This window comes from Narcine bancroftii, chromosome 3, assembly GCF_036971445.1.
Source record: "Narcine bancroftii isolate sNarBan1 chromosome 3, sNarBan1.hap1, whole genome shotgun sequence".
Lineage (NCBI taxonomy): Eukaryota > Metazoa > Chordata > Chondrichthyes > Torpediniformes > Narcinidae > Narcine > Narcine bancroftii.
The window spans coordinates 302,092,888-302,118,117 of NC_091471.1; the positions used below are offsets into that span (position 1 = coordinate 302,092,888).

General features: G+C 38.9%; 1 protein-coding gene across 12 annotated transcripts in view; it reads right to left on the reverse strand.

Annotated features, from left to right (window-relative positions):
- LOC138759003 (casein kinase I) overlaps positions 1 to 25,230 on the reverse strand; it is a 120,581-nt gene that overhangs the window by 49,325 nt on the left and 46,026 nt on the right. For 10 of the 12 annotated variants that reach the window (XM_069928745.1, XM_069928741.1, XM_069928742.1 and 7 more), the window contains 2 exons: positions 13,292 to 13,713; positions 1,176 to 1,216 (listed from right to left, as the gene is read on the reverse strand). In XM_069928745.1, the coding sequence (XP_069784846.1) occupies positions 1,176 to 1,216; positions 13,292 to 13,475 (225 nt within the window). In that variant the 5' untranslated portion in view covers positions 13,476 to 13,713. Of the gene's footprint in view, positions 1 to 1,175; positions 1,217 to 13,291; positions 13,714 to 15,842; positions 15,941 to 22,704; positions 22,886 to 25,230 lie in introns of those variants that run through there. The other 2 variants (XM_069928743.1, XM_069928744.1) reach the window with 2 other exon arrangements.

Sequence of the window (25,230 nt, forward strand, 5' to 3'; positions counted from 1 at the left end):
GGTGCCAAGATGCACGGTTTGAGGCGATATCAGCCCACTGGCGGTGGTCAATGTGCAGTTAACTGCACAAATCAATAACAGTGACTTTTAAATGCAATTTGTTATTTTGTGGAAAATTGCTCAGTTCTTGGGCTCTGGGGAACATGGGCAAGGTTCCACTTTGAACTGCTGTAGATGGAAGTTTTTTCACCTGAAATAGTTGGTCTTTGAAGGAGTACTTTTATTGTTGATTTCTTTTCCTTTCTTGTCAACTCACAAATGACCATATTTATAACCCAACAAGGGTAGATTTCAACTAAATCTTTAGATTGCTCATTTATTCAGTAATGTACAAATTCCAAAATCCCAAATGTGTCATCTCAAAATTTAAAAAGGGAATACATTTGCTGACCCACAATTATGTTACTTCATAGAAAGATGGCAGAGTTAAATGTAGTGGTTAACACAATGCAGTTACAATGCCAGCAATTTAGGTTCAAATCCGGCACTGTAAGAAGTTTGCAAGTTCTCCCTGTGTCTGTGTGGGTTTCCTTTGGGTGCTCTGGTTTCCTCCCATTCAAAATGTAGGTTATTTGTGTATAATTGGGCAGTACAGGCTCATTGGGTCTCATATAAATGTTTCTGGACTGTATGTCGAAAGAAAAACATTTTTCCCAGCATTCAGAACAACTCATTGCATTTTGTCAAGTGAGATAAAGTTGGTAGTCACGTTTACCAAGGCATTAAAATATCGTTATTCAAGGAACTATACTACAAGTCATAATATAATACACTCAGATAGTACACAGCTTGGAAATCAGATAATTCAAATTTGGGAATGCTTGATCTTGAGGAGACATTTTCCCCAAAAATGTTTCTTTTTAAATAGATAAAACTTATGGGAAAGTTGAATTTGTCTTTGGAAATATATGCAAACAATTAATTAGTGCTCTGTAATAATCATTCATAGATAATACTTCATTGTGTGATGACATAAACTGCTCTGAATAATGTGGTTTGCTTGTAAGTGTATATTTAATTGTTTTCAGTTCTCTTGTACTGGTGAACAATTTACAATTACAACGTTATTATATACTTTCCCCTAACATCACTAGAGGAGATTCAGGATCTTTCCTACTACTCAATAAACAGCAAGGCCGCTAAACCATATTATGTACATGGAAAATAAAACTTACCAGTTTGATGGCCACATATTCATTTGTGTACAAATTCTTTCCTGTATGCAAAAAAACAAAAGGTCTTAAAAAAGAAATAATGCATCCATATTGAATCATTATTGTAAATTCACATGGATGTATTTTCTTTAGTGGTAAAACTAGTTGTTAGTACAATATAATTTTATTCATCAGTTATATTTGACACCCAAAAGCTAAATAAATTGAACCAGACCTTTTTGGATTTGTGTTTTAGATTTGGACAGGAAATTGGTACATTTCTGCATTCTACTTGAGAGCGTCCTCAGATTAAACCTTTTTAATTGTAAATAGGTAATTTATTAGAACGAATAACTGGGGTTAAATTTCCACAGGATCCAATGTTATTTTTATTTGGTGATATTAGAGGGGTTAAACCTAAATTAAAATTGAAGATGTAGCAAATGAAGTTTGTTCAAATTGCTTTAACAATAGCTAGAAAATGTATTACTATAACTTTGAAGTCTGATACAGATTTTGGACTGGAGAGATGGCATTTGGAAGTTCAAGAGTTGCATACCACTTGAGAAAATTACTTATAATTTAAGAGATAAATTCACATATTTTGGAAAATATGGTGCCCATATTTACAATGTGTGGGTATGGATATTTAAATGAATCTCAGACTTACCCTTTCTCCTAAAGATCTCTCTATATTAGTATTCCTGTTGAAGACTTCTTGTCCTAACACTTTGTTTTGTAGAGGGTGGGGGGGGGGGGGTGAAGATTTACAGGGAGAGGGGGGGGTTTCTCATTTTTTTCTGAAATATACGACATGTAGTTGAAATGGATTTGTATTTATTGTAAAATATGTGAATTTTTCTGTGGTTTTAAATTTATAAATAAAAAAAATTAAAAATAAACTAGTTCCTGAAAAAGAATGAATCATACCTCTGAAATTGGCCACAAGGTGAATTTTAAATGCAAATATGGCTCGGTGCAAATTGGGTTTCTACATTTGCTTGCATTAATTTAAAAATATTGACATCAGGGGACACAGTGACCTGGGGCAGCACAGTTAGAGCAATGCTACTTCAGTGCCACTGACTGGTGTCCAAAACCTGTGCCATCTGCAAGGATGTTCTCCCTGTCCATGTGGTTTCCTCCAGCTTCCTCCCACATTCCAGAGAGGTACAGTTAGCAAGTTAAATGGTTACGTGGTGTATTTGGGGCGATATGGGGTCGAGGGCCAGAAGAACCCATTACCGTGCTTAATCTCTAAATTAAATTAGCACAAGCCAGCCATACCCTCAGATTAAATGAATTGCCTCCCAAAAATTTTCATTTAGAGTCATTTTTGGAACAATCCAACATTTTTTTTATTTCTCAGACACAAGCACAATAACAAAGCTATGAATTAGTTGCCAGATATTTTAGGGTTTGAGCTATTAGAATGAAATTGAGTTTTTGAATTGAGTACAACTCCTTTATGTTGTGAGAAATTGACAATCGCCCATCAACTCTACCAGTAAAACTACTGCCCCTTTGCTTTAAATGTAGTTTTAATTGTTAAAATATGGGTACTTAGTGCATTGGTTCACAGTGAATTCTCCTTTTAGCAATATGCAATTAAATTTGTCAAATCAATCATGGAGAGAAAAGATAAGCATTTTGAAGGGCTGGAAAAATCTCTTTTGCATCCAGGCTTATATATCATCACTTCTCACAGGCAAAAGGATCCTGGTGTCCTACTGCATGATGTAAAACACAAAAATCTGTAAACATCATGGTTTTTTTTTTTTTTTTTTTTAAATTTTTTATTTTTCACACCATAAATCACAATAGCCATGATATACACTTTTTCTTTTCCACACATTTACAGTGACTTTTTCTCCCTCCCCCCTCCCTCCTCCCAAGCCACCCCCCCACCCTCATCCATTTTAGGTATACAATCTAGGTTGCATTAATTCAGTTAGACAATGTTGTCATTCAACAAAAATACACCAGAAATTCTACTGAGTCCATTCTTTTCTTTTCTTCTCCTTCCATCAACTTAGGTAATGTTTGTTCCCGGTAGGTTTTCGCTATTGTATTTAATGTAAGGCTCCCATACTTGTTCGAATATTTCAATATTATTTCTTAAACTATATGTTATTTTTTCTAATGGAATACATTTATTCATTTCTATATACCATTGTTGTATTTTCAAATTATCTTCCAATTTCCAGGTTGACATAATACATTTTTTTGCTACGGCTAGGGCTATCTTGACAAATCTTTTTTGTGCATCTTCCAAGTCAATTCCAAATTCTTTATTTTTTATGTTACTTAGGAGAAAGATCTCTGGATTCTTTGGTATATTGTTTTCTGTTATTTTATTTAATATCTGATTGAGATCATCCCAAAATTTTTCTACTCTCTCACATGTCCAGATTGCATGAATTGTTGTTCCCCTTTCTTTTTTACATCGAAAACATCTATCAGATACTGTTGGGTCCCATTTATTTAACTTTTGCGGTGTAATGTATAGTCTGTGTAACCAATTATATTGTATCATACGCAGCCTCGTATTTATTGTATTTCTCATCGTTCCAGAGCATAACTTCTCCCATGTTTCCTTTTTTATCTTTATATTTAAATCTTGTTCCCATTTTTGTTTAGTTTTACCATTTGTTTCCTCATTCTCCTTTTCTTGCAGTTTAATATACATATTTTTTATAAATCTTTTGATTAACATTGTATCTGTAATCACATATTCAAGGTTACTTCCCTCTGGTAAACTCAAGTTGCTTCCTAATTTATCTTTCAAGTAGGATCTCAGTTGGTAATATGCCAGCGCTGTATCTCCAGTTATATTGTACTTATCTCTCATTTGTTCAAAGGATAAGAATCTACTTCCTGAAAAACAATTTTCTATTCTTTTAATCCCTTTTTTTTCCCATTTCCTAAAGGCAAGGTTGTCTATTGTAAAAGGGAGTAGCTTATTTTGCGTCAGTATTAGTTTTGGTATTTGGTAATTTATTTTATTTCTTTCTACATGAATCTTCTTCCATATATTGAGGAGATGGTGTAATACTGGAGAAGTTCTATGTTGTACCAATTTTTCGTCCCATTTATATAATATGTGTTCAGGTATCTTTTCCCCTATTTTATCTAATTCTAGTCTCGTCCAGTCTGGTTTTTCCCTTGTTTGATAAAAATCTGATAGGTACCTTAATTGTGCGGCTCTATAATAATTTTTGAAGTTTGGCAATTGTAAGCCTCCTTGTTTATACCATTCTGTTAATTTATCTAGTGCTATCCTCGGTTTCCCCCCTCTCCATAAAAATCTCCTTATTATTTTCTTTAACTCTTTGAAGAATTTTTCTGTCAGTTGTATTGGCAATGCCTGAAATAAGTATAGTATCCTTGGAAAAATGTTCATTTTAATACAGTTTATCCTTCCTATCAGTGTTAGTGGTAGCTCTTTCCAATGCTCTAAATCGTCCTGTAATTTTTTCATTAGTGGATTGTAATTGAGTTTATATAATTGGCCTAGATTTTTGTTTATTTGCACACCTAGGTATCTTATTGCCTGCGTTTGCCATCTGAATGGGGATTCCTCCTTAAATTTTGAGAAATCCGCGTTATTCATAGGCATTGCTTCACTTTTATTTACGTTTATCTTGTATCCCGACACTTCTCCATATTCCTTCAATTTCTTATATAGTTCTTTTATTGATAGTTCTGTTTCTGTTAAGTACACTATCACATCATCCGCAAACAGACTGATTTTATATTCCCTGTCTTTTATTTTTATTCCTTTTATATTATTATCTCTTCTTATCGATTCTGCTAGTGGTTCTATAGCTAGCGCAAACAATAATGGTGATAGTGGGCATCCCTGCCGCGTTGACCTGCTTAAGTTAAATTGCTTTGATACATGTCCATTTACTGTCACTTTCGCTAACGGTCCCTCATATAATGCTTTAATCCAATTAATAAACTTCTCCGGTAAACTGAATTTTTGCAATACTTTGAACAAGTAATTCCATTCTACTCTGTCGAAGGCCTTCTCTGCGTCTAAAGCAACTGCTACTGCCGGTGCTTTATTTCCTTCTACTGCATGAATTAAGTTAATAAATTTACAAATATTGTCTGTTGTGCGTCTTTTTTTGATAAATCCAGTTTGGTCTAAATTTACCATTTTCGGTACCTGTTCTGCTAATCTGTTTGCTAATAGTTTAGCTATTATCTTATAATCTGTGTTTAGCAGAGATATTGGTCTATATGACGCTGGTGAGAGTGGATCTTTCCCTTGTTTTAGTATCACTGTAATTATTGCTGTTTTACATGAATCTGGTAAGTTTTGTGTCTCATCAATCTGGTTGATTACATCCAGGAGGGGCGGTATTATTAGGTCTTTAAATGTTTTGTAGAATTCTATTGGGAGTCCATCCTCTCCTGGTGTCTTATTATTTGGTAAATTTTTTATTATCTCTTGTATTTCTACTGTTCCAAATGGTTCTGTTAATTTATTTTGTTCCTCTATTTGTAGTTTTGGTAGTTCAATTTTAGTCAAAAATTCATCTATTTTCCCTTCTTTCCCTTCGTTTTCGGTTCGGTATAATTGTTCATAGAATTCTCTGAAGTTTTCCTTAATTTCTTTTGGATTATATGTAATTTGTTTGTCTTTTTTCCTTGTTGCCAATACCATTTTCTTAGTTTGCTCTGTCTTAAGCTGCCATGCTAAGATTTTGTGTGTTTTTTCACCTAGTTCATAATATTTCTGTTTTGTCTTCATTATATTCTTCTCCACCTTATATGTTTGTAATGTTTCATATTTTATTTTTTTATCCGCCAATTCTCTTCTTTTGGTTGTATCTTCCTTTATTGCTAATTTTTTTTCTATGTTTATTATTTCCCTTTCCAACTGCTCTGTTTCCTGATTATAGTCCTTCTTCATCTTGGTTGCATAACTTATTATTTGCCCTCTAATGAATGCTTTCATTGCGTCCCATAGTATAAACTTATCTTCCACTGATTCCGTATTTACTTCAAAGTACATTTTTAGTTGTTTTTCAATAAATTCTCTAAAATCCTGTCTTTTAAGTAGCATGGGGTTTAATCTCCATCTATACATTCTTGGAGGGATGTCCTCTAGCTCTATTGCCAATAACAGGGGTGAGTGGTCCGATAATAGTCTAGCTTTATATTCCGTTTTCCTAACTCTCCCTTGAATGTGGGCTGATAACAGGAATAGGTCTATCCTTGAGTATGTTTTATGTCTAGTCGAGTAGTATGAGTATTCCTTTTCTTTTGGGTTTTGTTTCCTCCATATGTCCACAAGTTTCATTTCTTGCATTGATTTAATTATAAATTTGGTTACTTTGTTCTTCCTGTTAATTTTTTTCCCCGTTTTATCCATATTTGGATCCAAATTCAGATTGAAATCCCCTCCTATTAGTATGTTCCCTTGCGTATTAGCTACCTTCAAAAAGATATCTTGCATAAACTTTTGATCTTCTTCGTTAGGTGAATATATATTAAGTAGATTCCAAAGCTCTGAATATATCTGACATTTTATCATAACATATCTCCCTGCTGGATCTATTATTTCCTCTTCTATTTTAAATGGCACATTTTTGCTAATTAATATAGCCACTCCTCTTGCTTTTGAATTATACGATGCTGCTGTTACATGTCCTACCCAATCTCTCTTTAATTTCTTGTGCTCCAATTCAGTTAAGTGTGTTTCTTGGACAAATGCTATATCTATTTTTTCCTTTTTCAGTAAATTTAGTAGTTTCTTCCTTTTAATTTGGTTATGTATTCCATTAATATTTAGAGTCATATAGTTCAGCGTAGCCATTTTATATTTTGTTTATCTTCTCTTTCCGTTTTTCCATCATTACCTTTCCTCCTTTTCCATTTCTGTTTTCTTATTTTCAACTCTTTACCAGACAACATTCCTACAACATCCAACATTTTCCTTATTCTCCTATTTCTATCTTCTTTATCCCCAATCTCCCCTTCCCCTCCTGAGTTGCCCTTTATCCCTTGTCGGACAACCACATCTCCCCTCTCCATTTGGATTTGCGAATCCACTCGCAAGCGTCAACTGATTTTGCAGTGACCGCTCTTTTCCCCCACCCAGCCCCCCCCAGAAAAGATTTCGCTTTTTATATGTCACAAAGGTCACTCTTTTAATTCCCTCCTTATTCTCTCTATTCCATTACCTTCCCTTATTAATTCTTGTCTATACTCTCTATGTTTTCCTCTAATTACAGATACTTTCACATATGCCCATTGTCTCTATTCACTCTTATACCTCTTTACCCGCATACATATCAATCGTGGTCATTTTTACCCTCCTTACCCGTCTTCATCCCTCAGTCTATTTTTGTCTTTACCCACATACATATCAATCGTGATAATTTTTGCTCTCATTACCCGTCTTCGTCCCTCAGTCTATTTTTGTAATTGTTCTGCAAATTTTCGTGCTTCTTCTGGATCCGAGAATAGTCTGTTTTGTTGTCCTGGAATAAATATTTTCAATACCGCAGGATGCTTCAGTGTAAATTTATATCCTTTTTTCCATAAAATCGCTTTTGCTGTATTGAACTCTTTTCTCTTCTTTAGGAGTTCAAAGCTTATATCTGGATAAATGAAGATTTTTTGCCCTTTATACTCCAGTGGTTTGTTGCCCTCTCTTACTTTTTCCATTGTCTTCTCCAGTACCTTTTCTCTTGTAGTATATCTTAGGAATTTTACTACAATAGATCTTGGTTTTTGTTGTGGTTGTGGTTTAGGGGCCAATGCTCTATGTGCCCTTTCTATTTCCATTTCTTGCTGTAGTTCTGGACATCCTAGGGCCTTAGGGATCCATTCTTTTATAAACTCCCTCATATTCTTGCCTTCTTCATCTTCCTTAAGGCCCACTATCTTTATGTTATTTCTTCTGTTATAATTTTCCATTATATCCATTTTTTGGGCTAGTAATTCTTGTGTCTCTTTAGTTTTTTTATTAGATTCCTCCAATTTCTTTTTTAAGTCTTCTACCTCCATTTCTGCTGCTATTGCCCGTTCTTCCATCTTGTCCATTTTTTTCCCCATTTCTGTTAAGGTCATATCCATTTTATTTATTTTCTTTTCTGTGTTGTTTATTCTTCTTCTTAAATCATTGAATTCCTGTGTTTGCCATTCTTTAAATGACTCCATGTATCCTCTAACAAGAGCAAGTATATCCTTTACCTTGCCTTTCCCTTTATCTATTTCACTGTATTCTTCCTCTTCTTCTTCCTCTGGGTTGACCATCTGTTGTTTCTTTGATGCCCTTTCCTCCTCTTCTTTCTTGTTTCCATTGTCTTCTGTGGTCTCTTCTTGCTGCAGGTGTTCTGCAGCTGTCGTTGCCGGCTGTGGAGATCGACTCCCCAGCTGGTCCCCCCTCCCGTCGGTGTGGTTTTTTTCATGCGCGGTTGCGCACTTTTACTCGGCTCTGTCAGCCATTGTTGTAGTTCTTTTTCTACCGACCTGAGGTAGTGGGGTCTTCTCTCCACAGCGGGCCTCTTCGGACAGGTAAGGCCTTCACCTTTTTCCTCCGTTGTCTTCTCTTCCTCTCTTCTTTCCGTTGATTTTGATTTTTCTCCTTTTGTCTCCATCTTCTTTCCACCTTTATACTCACTTTTCTTTAACTTGTATTTCTGTACCTTTGTATTTTCTCTTGTTTTTCCCGACTTTTCTGGAGAGGGCTGGAGTTCACCGTCCGGCCACTACTCCATCACGTGACTCCTCCTGTAAACATCATGGTTGAAGTAAAAACACACAATGCTGGAGAAACTCAGCTGGCCAACGTTCATCAAGAATTGGAAAAATGTTAGCAGGCATCCGAGCAAAAGAGTAAGGAGGGGTGGGGGGGGGGGGGAAGAGAGATGTGGGTGCAAAGGCAGGAGGTGATAGGCGGAGAAGGGGGGGTGGGACAGCAGCAATCAAGGAGAGGAGGGATGGCTGGGGGGAGGGAGGAGAGCTAGGAAGGGGAAGGGCGGGAATGAGGGGGTAGGGAGAAGAGGAAAGCAGGTTAGCAGAAACCGGAAGTCGATGTTAATGCCATCTGGTTGGAGGGCGCTCAGATGGAAAAAAAAAAATCAGGTGTTGTTCCTCCAATTTGCAGGTGGTCTTGATGGGATAGTATCAAGGCCAGGAACAGACACAGGAGCATGGGAATGTGACAGATCTGAAATAGTTGGATATTGGGAGGTCTCTGTCACTGCAGTGAAACGATCTCCCAATCTGCGCCCAGTTGATCTGCTTGAGTTTCTTCACCATTGTGTGTTTTTGCTCCTACTGCACAATTATTAGGAACTAGGAAAGCTAAGTTATTGTTTATTATAATCAAATTTGAATAAAAAAGTAGGAAATTATTAATTAATTGAACAGAGCAGAATCTCTGAATATTTTAAAGGTAGAGGTAAATTAATACATGATGAGAAGAGGGTGAAATGTTATCATGGTTACATAGAAATGAGAGATTACTGTCACACACACAAGATGTACAAATGCACCACAATTCTACATTTGCACAGATATATAAAATACGTTAACAAAATTAAATTACTACAGAAATAACAAATGTAGGATAGACAACATTCACAGTTGCAATTAGTGCAAAGTAAAATTGATGTTACAATAATAAGAGACAAATCTTTGGTCCTAGAGTAATGTTCTAGTTTGGGTGTATGGAGAGGTTACAAAGCCCAATAGTGGTCTGAGAAAAAAATATTCTTCAATCTCGAGGCGTTGGACTTAATGTCTGTGCCTTCTATCTGAGAGAAGTGAGAAGAAAGCAGGACAAAGGTGATGGGAATCCTTTATGGTGCTAGCTGCTTCCTTGAGGCAATGTCTCACGTGGATGTTTTCAATGAATGAGATGTCATTTGCCTTTGTTGGACTTGGTGAGGTTTGCCACTTCCTGCTGTCTTCTGCATACCGGGGTAATTGAGTTTTCAAACAACGCTGTGATACAACCAGTCAGTATCAACCACATGCCAAATTTCCTCGGACTCTTCAGAAAATAGAAATGATGGTATGCCTTCTTCACTGTTGCTTCAATGCACTGGCCCCAGAATGTCCTCCAATATGTGGGCACCTGGGCATTTGAAGCTATCCTCTCCACCACAGTCCCACCAATTAAGACCGGGGCAGAGATAGGGATTTAGAGTTGAGGTTACAATGAGATCTACCACAATCCTATATGTCAGAGCAGGTGTCAACCTGTCAAGTGGCCTGCTCCTAATCCTACCTCCAGCTTAAAAGTGGCAAGTCTACAGTTAACATTTACATCCAACCTTCAAGCAAACAGTTCGCAAGGTTTTAACAGATATTTCAACCAATTAATATGCAGTGGTGGGAAAGCAATGAATACTCAAATTTAAAGCTGAATGCTGCATTTGAGTTGCATCCGAATCCTTTTACATTTTAATGTCAATTACCCACTGAAATTTTAACTGGTCTGCACACACATGATAAAAGTTATATTTGAACATTTATACAGTTTTCAAATATTTGGATTTCATGCACTTCACATTATCCTTTCAACACACTAAATTGTGATTCAATAAAAAGACAGCTTTTTATAATTAAAGACACAAGGGGCAATGGTTGTACATCAACACCAGGTTTACTCAAAGATGATTCCAAGTAGTTTGGGGAAGAGCTAAATGGGTGTGTGGCTATTGATCAGATACTACCAACCAGATGGAGTGCATAGACAATCTTAAAAAATGTAACTGGCAACTATACATGCTCTCACTCTGAAAAGTACTTTGGATGTGGCTACGTTCAGTTGCACGTAGACCACCCCCCTGCCTGCGCAACACCAGGTGTCATTATGTGGTATGATTCAATCTATTCCAAGTGTTGTGAAGGATGGAACTGGCCACCTTGCCTCTGAATGTTCTTTCCAGTTGGACTCTTCACATTTCTCTCCTTTCATAGTATACTTTATCCAGAGCAACGTCTTAACCATGAATAAACTGGGCATGGTTTGAACAAAGTGTTATCAGAGTACTACTGGATAAAGATACTTTGCATCCTATTGGGCAGTCAAGGTCATTTGTCTGAATGCTTCATCAACAAAGCCTTCACACAAGTACCTTGTCTGGTCAGTGGTGAAACCGTGTCCTTGCCAGATTTTTAATATATGGTTGATATACTACGGCTCTGTAACTGATGTGCTGCAGATGAGACAATTGCCCACCTCTTGCTGGAACTCGTTTGTCAGGATAGTCTGGGATGAGATGCAGAGATATTTGTTCATTTTCAACAAGAGATGTGCAATTTATTTTTTTTAAGCATACTATTAGTCCTGCAGGAACTATAGCAAGAATCTTTCCTGATAAAATCAAGACAACTGTGAGAATCAGATTTGGGTATAGAAATTGATTCATTTTGCTGCTCAGGACAATGTCAGGCCGGCATGGTTAACACGATTAATGTAAGGTATCGGCTGGTGCAATGTAAATTCCTGCATCAGCTATACTTTACTTCACAAGTTACATAAATTCAAATCAGAAATATCAGACCAATGCTTTTGTTGTGGTCCAGAAATAGGTACTTTCTTGCATTCAACCTGGTCATGCCCGAAAGTGAGGCCTTTCTGGGAAGATTTGGTAATCTCCTGAAACAAAATTATTGGAATTCCATACCCTGAGGTACCTGAATTATTCTTATTGGAAAATTTAGAAGACGCAAGACCTAAAATGAGGCTGTCAAAATATCAATTAAAATTTGCCAAGCTCGCTTTAGCAGTGGCCAGGAAATGCATAGCAGTTACTTGGAAATCTGATTTCCAACTAGGTATAGCCCACTGGAAGATAGAAATGCATAATTTTATTCTCCTGGAGAAGATCATCTATAACCTCAGAAACAGGTATGATATATTTTTAAGAATATGGAATTCATACCCAACATACATTGAGGTAAATCTTTAATGACTCCCCCCTCCTGTCTCTTCTCCCCGATGCTTGCATTGTCGAGGATCCTAGATAAGTCAGGTTATTTGTCTCTTGATGGGAGTGGGGTTTATCCTCGGTGAAGCCAATTTTTTCCTTTACTTTTTCTTCTTGTTTCTTTGGGGGGGGGGGGTGGGAGGGAGGGTTCCTCTTATTTTGTTCTTCTTTCTCCTTTTGGTTCAACATGGACATTGAATTTGCATTTTTGTAGTATTATTGTAATTTTTCTTTCTTTATAATAATTGAATCACATGTTGACTTTTTTTTCTCACTTTTAAAAATATCGACATATAGATTAATATTCGTTTTATTTGTTAATATTATGGATATTGATGTTTTATTTTTTTATTATTCTTTGTTTTGACTGCATGTTGATTGAAAATTGTCAAAATATATTAAAAAAGGAATCTTTCTAGAGATTTTAAGAAGGCAAAACAAGGAGTCACCTGTAGAATCAGTAGGAATATCAAAAGTATAATACTTTCCTCAAGCAACATTTTTAATAGCTGTTTGCAATAAGGAATTGCTAAGCTTGCTAAGCTTACCAGAAAAATAAATTAAACTGCATAGTGGTTAGAGATACGTTTGGGTTTCAATTTGCTGAAGATATTCAGTATGATGATTCAAATGAGGGGGATTTCAATTAAATAATTTGAGATTCTTCAGAAAAGGAATTAAGAGAAATGGGTAACAAACAGTTCAAAGGATATCTGAAGGATTTACTATCAATAATAACCTAATTGGTACAGGAAAATGGATCTCCCGGTGATAATAGAATCACCAAGAAAGATAATTTCACAAAAGCGTTGCAAGATACAGCACAATCATGGTCTTTGACATATGCCAGTACAAAATATATAATAGGCTGAAGAGACAGACGATAAATATATGGAAGTGTATGGTTTAAGATTCATGCTGCTTTCAGCCACAGGAGGAAAGTACAGTGAATCAATGAAGCTAAAGTTAGCAATAGTGGCATTGGGAACACAAACAAAAACTGCTGCAGTGAGTGCATTTTAAACTGCAAATGTGCTTTTGTTAAATCCATTTAACAGATCTTTGCATCCTGCAGCAATTCAGGCAGCTTGTAAAAGTTAAGCATGCAAATCAAATTTATTTGATCACAAAACAGATAAATTGAGGAAAATCAGCAATTCTGCTGTCTCTCACCTAAACGAAGCTCTCCGAAATTCCCACAGCCAATCTTCTTTCCCACTCGGAAATTGGGACCCACCATTAAGACTCCAGAACTGGTCCCCGTGCTCCGGCCGCAGTTGGTACCCCGTCCACCAGACTTGGACATTCTCTTGGTTTCCTCTGCTTCACCCCTCCCCCCTCTCTTATCAAAATCCATAAGTTTGTGATAGCCTGGCTTCTCCACGGTTACTTTGCCATGCAAACCCACAACGCCAAAACTTGGGATTTTAGTATATCATCACGGTTCAAGCAATGGACTACTGCACGCTTAGCACCACCAAAGGTCTCGGCAGATCTTCCATTTTTGTCTTCTCTTGTACATTTTTGAAGAGACAACACATTCCAAAGTCAAATTGAAATTAGAGACCGAACAGCTAGCTTCTTTTGGTACAGACCTGCAAAACAAAATAAAATACTGACTTTATAATTCTGTCCTCATGGCAACAAACAAGAATAAATTTCAGAATTACTAAGGGAAAGAACCAAAGACTTTCCTGCTCCTCACTATACAATGATGCTAAATGTTACAAGAGATTTTCATAACGGAAGGATGAAATTATTTAAATCAATTCCAAGCCCATACTGTACGACATATTCTGGTACTTGAGAAATAAAACCCAAATCCTGTAAATTCTTGCAATCTGAAACCTTAAAAGCTTTGTTATCATTTTTCAATTTTTCTTATAAGCCTGCAAGTACCCACAGAAATGACCGCCAACAATTCCTTTGCTAGAAATGGGGCCATTAATGAGTACTGGTTACCCTCGAGCATGATTTTCTTTTTCATTTTCTAGATTCCAGTACTGGCTGTCTTTTTTTCCCCCACGTTTCACCCTCCACCAACTTTCCCTCTCTCCTGGTCCATCTACCCCCTTTTCTTCCTGTCTCCTACTTAACAATTTTAACTACTTAACTCTACTTTCTCAGGAGTTTGTGGAGGTGCTGACCGGCTGCATCATTGTCTGATATGGGGACACCAAAACCCAGAGCACAAAGCCCTACAATAGGTAGTGGATGGAGTCCAGGACATCAAAGGGAAAAAAAAACCATTCCTCCCTACCATAGAGAACAACTACAGAGAACATCTGTCAGAGAGCAGCAGTAATCATCAAGGATGCACACCACCCAGCACACTCTCTGTTCCCGCTGCTACCATCAGGAAAGAGGTTCAGGTGCCACAAGACTCCACCACCAGGATCAGAAGCAGCTGCTCCCCCTCCACTAGCAAACTCCTCAATAAACTCAATCAGGGACTTATTTAAGGACCCGTACTTCTGCATTTTAATGTTTTTTCTTCTTCTCTGTATTGCAGTTCGTTTACATTTTAAAAATGTGTTTATGTGTCTAAATAGTATAGTTTTTTCACTACCAATACGTAGTAATAATGCCTCGTCCACAGAAAAGAGAATCTCAGGGTTGTATATGATGTCACATGTGTACTCTGACAATAAATCTGAAATAATCACCTGCCCATCTCCACCCCTCCCCCTCCTACCTGTATCATTCTTCACCCCTCGCTTATTGGCCTTTGTCTCACCCATCCCACCTTCTCTGCTTCACACTGGCCACCTTCCCTCTCCACAATCAGTCTTGATGAAGGGCTTAGGCCCTGCTCCTCCCATGCAACCCCCTACCGATGGTGCTTGACCTGCTGAGTTCCCCCAGCAAATTGTTTTTTTCTCCTAACTTGTTTTAACCATTTTTCATCTTGTGGAAAAATAATGTCACAGGTGAATCTGGATACATTTTTTCTTGGCATGTTTAACAGAGCAGATGGGATCAACTCTATTTGTTTCTACCTCATACTCCAAGTAGCAGTATTGCTACGCTCATAAAGGTACAATGTACATCTTGTAATCCACAACTGCTCCATCCAATGATTCGATAATTCATTTTTGACATGAGATTTCCATTTTCCTGTGTAATTTGTATTGATTAATTCAACTGACCGGCTACATATTTTCCAGGACAACGGAATCTATGAATGCTTTGTAACATTACCTTCCTCCGTTTTTAGCTTATATTGATGTCAAGGTCAATGCTTTCCGGATGCACCCATAATTGAAAATGACAAACAGTGCATTAAGATGGATATTGTACATCATCAAAATGGGAATTCAGTGCAAGGCAAATTGGTTTAGATGACACTAATGGTTGTGAGGAATATCTGGTAAAAAGATATTTCAGTCACTTGCTTGGAAACAATACTGCACAAGCACAAAGTCAATTACAGAATAGCAGAGATGAACAAGGCTGTGTAATATGCTGAATGAAATTTAGTCCTCCAGGCTATCAACATTCTTGACACTAGCCCTATTAATCATTGCCAAATACTTCACCCTATATGAAAGTTCTCGACTCAAATCCCTGCTTCAGCCTGTAGTTCTGCTTTTAACTGGATCGTCCTGCTTTCCCCAAATTGCCTTTCATGTTTGGAGCAGGATTCATATCAGCAACCCAAAAATCAAAATACTCCAGATGCTGAAAATCTGCAAAAACAATGGAAAATAATGGAAATACTCACACAATCAGGCATCTACAGGTAGAGAAAAAACAGGATTAATGCTTTGTGTTGATGACCTTTTCTGATGAAAGGCAATGTAAATAAATTGCTTTGTGAAGAAAGCAAATTCTTGGCACAGATACAGCACGATCTCTTCGTTGGTACATCAGAGTTATATGTGTACCATAATTGACAAATTTAAGCCTTGTTAGTATGTGGCACTTTACACCGAGGAGCTTATTCATGTTGGGAATTAAACTAAAACTTCACAAAATTTCTCAATGTTTCAACAAAACTTGTACAATGTTTCTGTGAACTACTTCATGTTCCTTGTACATGACAAAATTGAGTTGCATCCCAGTTAAATGGCTATGTAGTGTCCTGGGATAGGAACCCCTTTGTGCTGTTTCCACTGAGCTACCTTAACTGGGACACAACTCAACCAGGGGGATCAGAGTGTTCGACCTGTCCCTTTTCCTCTAGTTTTATCAGCAAGCCGGCGTCAGCAAACTCTGGGGATATGAGAAAGGGTAGATGCTGTTAATCCCCAGCATGAATTGATGTCATTTGACGTCGGCTTTAGGACAACGTTCCTTTCCGACTGGACCCTGTCCCAGTAAATTCCCAGTTAATTCCTCGGACAGAGTGCCAGTGGAAAAGGGGCTAAAGATTATACTGTAGATGAATGTATGTGCTCATAACCAAACATGTAGGGTGAAAACACAGGTAAAGTGGAAATAAATAGTCAAAATGGCAGTTCTACAATCTAATGGAACCTCTTTACAAAGAAAATCTCCCCAAGAAATTTTTGCCAAGATAAAAGGATAGACAAAAGGATACAATTTTAAACATTGCCCAAGGATCTTTAAATTTTTTAAAATTTAGACATACAACATGGTAACAGGCCCTTTTGGCCCACAAGTCCGTGCCTCCCGATTTACACCCAATTAACCTACACCTCTGACTCATTTCAAACAGTAGCAGGAAACCAAAGCTCATGGAGAAAACCCACACAGAAATGGGGAGAACATATGAACTCCTTACAGACAGCGCAGGATACAAGCCCCAGACCCAATCACTGGCACTGTAAAGGCATTGCGCTCACTACTTAGCCAACCATGCCACTCCTCAAAAGTGTTTTTATCACAAAGCAAGAGCAAATGTTAACATTCCAAAAGGTTACAATTTCCATGCCACTAAAGTGCTAGGGAATGATGAATCACTGGAGAAAATCCACCTTCCCCTCCCCTCCTGATGTTCAATGGTATTACCATTACTGAATTCCCCCTCCATCAATGTTTTGGGAGTCACCATTGACTCAAAACTGAACTGAAGGAGTCAGAAACACAATGTGGCTACAAGAGCAGACCAGACAAAATTCTTTGGAGAGAACCCACCTAACTCTCCAAAGCCTGCCCAGTCAGGAGTGTGTTGGAACACTCTCTGCATGACTCTAGCTACAAAAGACGAACCTCATCACAAAATAGAACACAGCAGCACACCATTCACTCATCCCACCACCAAAGCGCAGTAGCAGGAATTTGTACATCTGCGGGACACATTGTAGCAACTCTCCAAGATCCCAGAGGCAACATTCTCCAAGCCTAAGCCTAGGATGCTATGGGCAGCTAAAGTATGGCCATCATTATGTCAACCCCACCATCACGTCAACCTTCTATCAAGCCAGCCAGGAGCTCAATTGAGAGCGTCCTGGCCGGCTGCATCAGTGAGGTATGGATGTAGTAGAGAATTAAATCGGATATCAATCCACAGGGCCATAAGAGTGGTAGAGAGAATCACTGGGGACTCCTTTCTCTCCCCCCCCCCCCCCCGTTGACATGATCTACCAGGATTATCGTCTGAAGAGAGTGAGCAAAATCATCGAGAACTCCTTCCAACCTGTGCAAAACATCTTTCAGCTGCTCCCATTGGGAAAGAGAGACAGGGAATATCAGAATCAGAACCACCAGGCTGTGAATAAGCTTCTACCCACAGGCAGTGACAATACTGAATGACCAAAGGAACTGCTCCCACTAACCATCTGAGATTCGAATCTTTCCTAACATTTATTTATATATACACACATACACAATATATCTTTTTCTTTGGCTTGGCTTCGCGGACGAAGATGGGTAAATGTCCACGTCAGCTGAAGGCTCGTTTGTGGCTGACAAGTCCGATGTGGGACAGGCAGACACGGTTGCAGTGGTTGCAGGGGAAAATTTGTTGGTTGGGGTTGGGTTTTTCCTCCTTTGTCTTTTTATTTATGTGTGTGTGTGTGTGTGTGTGTGTGTGTGTGTGTGTGTGTGTGTGTGTGTGTGTGTGTGTGTGTGTCGTATGTATGCGCGTTATGTCTGGTTGTGTTCCTGCATGTTTTGCACTGAGGACACCAGAGAATACCACTTTGACAAGTTGTATTTGTACAATCAGATGATAAACGAACTTGAAATACCATTACGTGGAAGTTGGCCTCCAAGTCACATACAGTCCTTACTTGGAAACATACTGCCATTCCTGCACTGTCGCTGGGACTAAACCCCGAGCTCCTCCTGCAACAGCATTGTGAGTCTACCCACATTACATGGACTGAAACAGTTCACTAAGGCAGCTCAACACCACCTTGTCAAGAATAATTAGGCATGGGCAAGTTAGTGCTGGCTTAGCCAGCAAAGCCCACTCTTTTTTTTAATATATACATTGTGCTGCCAAGTGACAAGGGTCACTCAACAAATAGCAGCAAATGGCAGATGCTAGACAAAGTTTAGTTCCTGGTTACTCTGCAAATCGGAGTTCATCTGCAGGTGATAACATTATTATATTTTTAGTGGTGGTGGCTGCAAACTTAGTGATTCCAGCCGTATCCACTCCAGCAACAAACATGGTCATAATTCTGAAAATGGCATTGGTAGTATGTTCTCTTTGTTCTTTGGCTTGGCTTCGCGGACGAAGATTTATGGAGGGGGTAAAAGTCCACGTCAGCTGCAGGTTCGTTTGTGGCTGACCAGTCCGATGCGGGACAGGCAGACACGGTTGCAGCGGCTGCAGGGGAAAATTGGTGGGTTGGGTGTTGGGTTTTTCCTCCTTTGCCTTTTGTCAGTGAGGTGGGCTCTGCGGTCTTCTTCAAAGGAGGTTGCTGCCCGCCAAATTGTGAGGCGCCAAGATGCACGGTTTGAGGCGAGATCAGCCCACTGGCGGCGGTCAATGTGGCAGGCACCAAGAGATTTATTTAGGCAGTCCTTGTACCTTTTCTTTGGTGCACCTCTGTCACGGTGGCCAGTGGAGAGCTCGCCATAGAACACGATCTTGGGAAGGCGATGGTCCTCCATTCTGGAGACGTGACCCACCCAGCGCAGCTGGATCTTTAGCAGCGTGGACTCGATGCTGTCGACCTCTGCCATCTCGAGTAATATTACCCAAATCCACAAGTCCATAAGACGTAGGTGCAGAAATAGGCTATTCCGCCCATCAAGTCCACCCCTCCATTCAATCATGAGCTGATCCATTTTCCCACTCAGCCTCATTGCTCGGCCTTCTCCCCCATAACTTTTGATGCCCGGGTTAATCAAGTACCTGGCTGGACTGTTGTTAACCATCACCCAATATTCTTGATACAACAAATAATCTGCTTACACTTCCTCCAAATAATAAAAGAACAGCAATAGAATGAATTCTGTGCAACATGTCCCTAACATAATATTTCTGTATCACTCTTTATTTGACACCTTCTGAACAGTGCTTATAGACTTTAGGAAGGATTTCTAAATTTAAACACTAAATTTAGACTGATAAATTAAACAAGACAATTTGACAGGAAGGATGGAAGATGGAAAAAAAAGATGCAGAGGAGATTCACCAGGATGTTGTGCAGTAAACGAAGGGACTGGAGAAACTCTGGTGGTCACTGAGAGAGAAAGAAAAAGTGAGAGAGCACGAGATAGGGTGAACAGAATCAAAATAACATTATATTCCCTCTCAGCTCGACAATCTCGAATCAACCTCTCCAATTTCTGTAAACCCCTTCTCATCCCCATCTCCTTAATCCAGCTCCTGACTCCCCTTTCCCTCCCTACTATTAGAGAGCTGCATTTCAAGATTTTTTTTTATTGTCATGTCATAAAACTGAAAATGTGATTTTACACAAGATGTCCTTTGGTCTACCATAAGATTTGCTATCAGCAGAAATTGCCCAGTGCTCCTTACGGCCAGAGGAAGAAAACTAAAGAGTGCACATTACAACCCCACCCTCCCCCCACCAAGATCACTGAATGTCCATGGATTTTTCTCCACCACCACCACTGCCTCCGCAGCTACACAGCCTTCAGTCCAAACCCAAGCTCCAGATGCAAACCTCCGACACGATTAGGAAGCCTCCCATGCTATCGGCACCTGGTAACCCTTCAGCCACTCTCGAAGCAGCTTCCAGCAGACCGCAGTCACCAATAGCCTGCGCGAGTTCCTCACCTTAAGTCACTAACAGTCTGCCTCTACCCTCCTATCAGCATCCACCTATTACCTCTTACTTGTTAACGTGTTCCTCCCCCTTCTGCCCACCTGCCTCCACCAACCTTTTTATTCAGGCATCTACCTGATTTTTAGCACTACTGAAGGGCTCAAGCCCAAAATGCTGACTGCTTTTTACTTCCTCTGGGTGTTGAACAACCTACTGAGTTTCTACAGCACTTGTGTTTTACACTGGGCCCCAACATCTGCAGATTCTCTTGTTTTCCTTCGCCAGAATGTTGCCGGGAGAGGAGAGGGATTCAGTTATTCAGTTCAGTACAATTGCTGCAGAGATTGGAGGTCAATCCATAGGACCATAAAATTGGCAGAGAGGATCACTGGAGTCCCCCTCCTCCCCCCTCCCTCCCAATCGTCGTGATCTACCAGGACTGTTGTCTGAAGAGGGCAGGCAAAATCAATGAGGACCCCATCCAGCCCAGGCACAGCATCTTTCAGCTGCTCCCACCAAAGAAGAGTTGCAGGAGTATCAGAGCCAACACCACTGGGCTGAGAAACAGCTTCTTCCCACAGTCAGTGAGAATGCTGAACGACCAAAATAACTGCTCACATTAACCATCCGAGACTCTCATTCACACAAAACAGCTTTTATTTATTTATAGTAGATATAATACTTGTCCTGCATATGTATTATTTTTCGCTATGTGTGTTATGTCCAGTTGTATGTCTGCAAAGTTTTTATACCAAGAATGGAGAATGCTAATTCATTGCGTTGTACTTGTGAACCATTTGTCAATAAACTTTACAGGGAGGATTTGGCCCTTTCAACGTCATGAAGAACATGTATGGAAACAAATCATTTCACACTTTTCACAATGCGAGAATGTTTCACTCTGGAGCTCCACCTAAAAATGGTTAGCATTAATACTGAAGGTTTATGGCTGATAGTCAATAACTAAAAATAGATTTGAGAAGATTTAAGGGATGGTGCCCAGGCTGCAGAATCAAGAAATGGATAGATTAGAATAGTCTCAGCATCTTAATTTAAATTATTTCTAAAACATAAAGCAAGAATTCCCAGCAGAATTTAATGTTCAAAAAAAAAGGTCAATTATTCTGGTACAGCAACATTCACCTTTGGAATGTAGTCATGGGTGCAAATTCTACTTCATCCCTTAAACAGAAAGTTCTTTATTGTCGTACACCTCCAAGAGGAAGAAATGAGTTTAACAGAAGTTCTCAGAACTACTTGTTATACCTTTTATGTGGATGACAATAATATTTGTAAAAAGGGTAAATGACAATGCCATCAATTTCAAAGATGCAAAGAAGCTTGGAAAGTTAAACACAAGGCAATGGAAATGTTTTAAAAAAACTGAAAATGCAGAAAGCTCTCAAAGTCTGACACTACCTCTCTCAAATGCAGTTGGCCTGGACCAAAAAATGTTAAAGGTTTACAGCATTTTCAACTTTATTTCAAAATTACAAGAGCATCTTCCTAAAAAGCCTTAAAAAGAACCCCCACAAAATTATAACATCCACAGTTCTGACCATTTCTGATAATCAAGTTGTTGAGTCAAGGTATGCAATTAAGTTTAAAGAGCAATTAAAATAACCCCAATTGCCTGATAAAACTGGCTCAGCACTTCACCATCATGATGCAACACGAGATGTTTATGACTTCAGATTCTTTATTTGTTTCATCAACAACCTCGCCCACAGAGGTAGATGGTAAAACCTCTGATGAATGGCACCGATAACCTGCAGCAATTTTCTGTGGACTGCAGTACGCCTACTTGTAGAAATTCTGCCTGGCCTGGAGAAAAAAAATCTCAGGATTGAACTGGAGACAAGAGGTTAAATTACGAGTCATTCTTCCATCAAGCGGAGCCAAAGATCTCAGAGCAAAATTTCACCGATGACTGCGGGAGACCCGGGTAATATTTAACCCTTTAAATAACATTACAAACCTTAATGGTTATCTTATGGATATTTGTGAAATTGTTTTATATTTTCCTCATTACATAGTGGATACGTTTAAAAAAAAGTACTTCAATTGGCTTCTTAAAGGTTTTTTTTCCATCTATTAGCTGTCAAAGGAGTGAAATACATGAACATTTTGCAGATGCAAGAATAAAAACTAACAATGCAAAATAATTTGAGCATCTATTTTTCCAGGAATTCTCTGGATTGCCCTCTAATTGCTCAACAAAAGCTGTAGCATTTTTATTAACACCAAAAACCAAGCTCCAAATACATCACCAAAACCTTTACATTTCAACTTGAATTTTTTTTTTGAAAACTTAAAACCATGCTTTTATTAAGAAAAAAAATGTCCACCAAGACGACGTTAAACTGTCAAAGCACTCACTCAGGAATTAATCACTTTGCCGTGGGAAATAAGAGGAAGTTGCAAAATATTTACATTTCTTATGTTCAGAAGCAGCAAGTAGGCTTTTCGATAAATGGAATTGGTACTCTTCATTTTCTTTCTGGAAGAATGAAGGGTAACTTTACAAGGTCCCAGAGGACATCAATACATTATACTTTAAATAAAGTGTCAAAAATCTCCAAGTTCATCATAATGCCTCATTTGACTGAGCAACATAGCTACAAAGCAACTATTTTTTGTGCAGAAGTTACCCAATATTTTGCATACAGCTGAGAAGGACTAAAAAAATCAGAGCCCACCAAGTTAAGCCCCCATTGTAAAAGCACCTGGTTTGCAGCCAATCAGTCTAAAACTGCAAAGCCAATGACATTTTGGTATAAACTGATACAATGTGCTTGCAATGGGGGGAAATGTAACATGAAAAAGCCACAATGAAAAGCAGTTGGGATTTTGCTCCCTAGGGCTTCATTTTTTTTTACAAGGAAGCAGAATAGACCAAGCAAACACAGCAGCACAGTAAATGCAAACAGATGTCCATTTGCCAATATTTGATATCTTGTAGGACAATACAGTGCAAGAACAGGCCTTTCAGCCCACAATGTCTGCTCTGAACAGGATGTTCAAATTAAAGCAAATATCTGCTGTTTGCACATGCCACTATTTTCTACATATTCCGAGACGCCTTTTGTAATACGGAGGATCATGGCAGATACCCAGTCAGATGTCACCTCACCTGCCAATCAAGATCAAGCCCCACCCATGTCAGCATACACCTAGTCATTGGCCCCCTTAGTTACCCAATCAATACCTGGGCCAGTCTCTTCAGCCGATGGCACAATAAAGCCCACCACATGTGGACCATCTGCCTCTTCTTCTTCCTCTGGGTTGGGAACTGTGAGCAATGCTGGAGAGTTGTTGGTAAGATGTGTGCTGTCCAAGGGTTGGGATCTGTAGCATTGTGTGTCTAGAAAACATTGTCCCTAGATTAGTTAAGACCCATGCTTGAACTCTATCAAGGGGTGGTGGGCATCATATTTTATTACTTGAATGGACAGCCATCTCTCCGTGGATAGCTGGAAGTATTGGGTAATTGTTACATGCCGATGAGAGCGTGCATGTGTGCCTTTTATTTACATTGTGACTTCCCAACGTATATAAATAAATATCACCGTTTAACTCTCCTTTGTTCAGACTCACTGTTTTTGGGATGCACTGAACTCGTCTTTCCATGCACAACAGCTCTCAAACGCGACTATTGCGTCTTCTTCCATCGTTACCCCTGGCAGCCCACTCCCAGCAACAACCACTTCTTTGTCCTTTACATCTTTAAACTCTCCCCCCCCCCCCCGCCCCCACCCTTAAACATGTCCTCCATTATGTTATATTTTAACCCTGGCAAAGATGTTGGCCTCCCATAATTGTTTGAGCCATGATTAATACAGATGCTCCCCTGTTATGATGGTCCGACTTACGATTTCTTGAGGTTACGATGGTTTGAATCTGTATTTTCAATTTCAAATTACTTTATTTTTCAATCTTTTTTATAATAAATACAGTATCAAGATAAAACTTCAAACAATACAAACTCAGTCCACCCTCTACTGCACTGCACTACCCTATTGAAAAAAAAGACGACTAACCAGAAAAACATTGGTGCAGCTTATCCTGTGGGTTACATATTTTGAAGCTCATGATTCATACCGTGAATCAAAAAACAAAGACTATATCTCATCTGGAAACATTAAAAACATTTACATCAAATTAAAATAAGGCATACAAGGTTGCCATGTATCTTCAAATTTCAGTGATGATTTCAAATGCTGATTTGTTTCCGTGCTTGTGATATGCAGAATGCTACTCTCTTGCGATGCTGGGCAACGGCAACATCATGTGAGAGTATCGTACAGCTTACTCTCTCGCGATTCTGACTCAACCCTACTCGCAGTCTCTTAGCGATCACCCTGATGAGTTGATGAGTGTACTATAAATAACACATCATGTCTTCTAAACGTCCATGTGTGTCTCCTGCTTCTGGTGAGAAGAAAAAGAGGAAAGCAATTACTCTGGAGACAAAAGTCAAGGTTACTTGCTCGCCGTGAAGGCAGCAAACTGGCAATGGTTATAGAGCGTGAGTTTTTTCCAATGTGGAATAAAGGTATTCAAATTATTAATTATGAAAAATGGTAGGTCCAGTTTTCTTTCTCGACTTACGATGGGCTTGCTTGAACACAACCTCATCGTAAGTTGAGGAGCACCTGTACAGAGATTTTAGCCCCAGCTGGGAATGAGTGTGAACAAAGAGAGGTTGAGAGATTAGGGGATTAGGCAAAATTCAGGATATATGTAGCCAGACCACATTTTAGGCCTGAAATGTGGACTGACCATTTCCATCCCTGGATGATGCCTTACTCGCCAAGTTCTTCCAGCTTTTCGTTGTTCACCCAAGATTCCATCATCTGCAATGTTTGTGTTTCTCTAGTTCTGGGGATTAGTTTGAAGGGATGAAGAGGACTGTAAAAGTTAAACCAGGTTTTTCATAAAGCATAGAAAGCCAAGAGA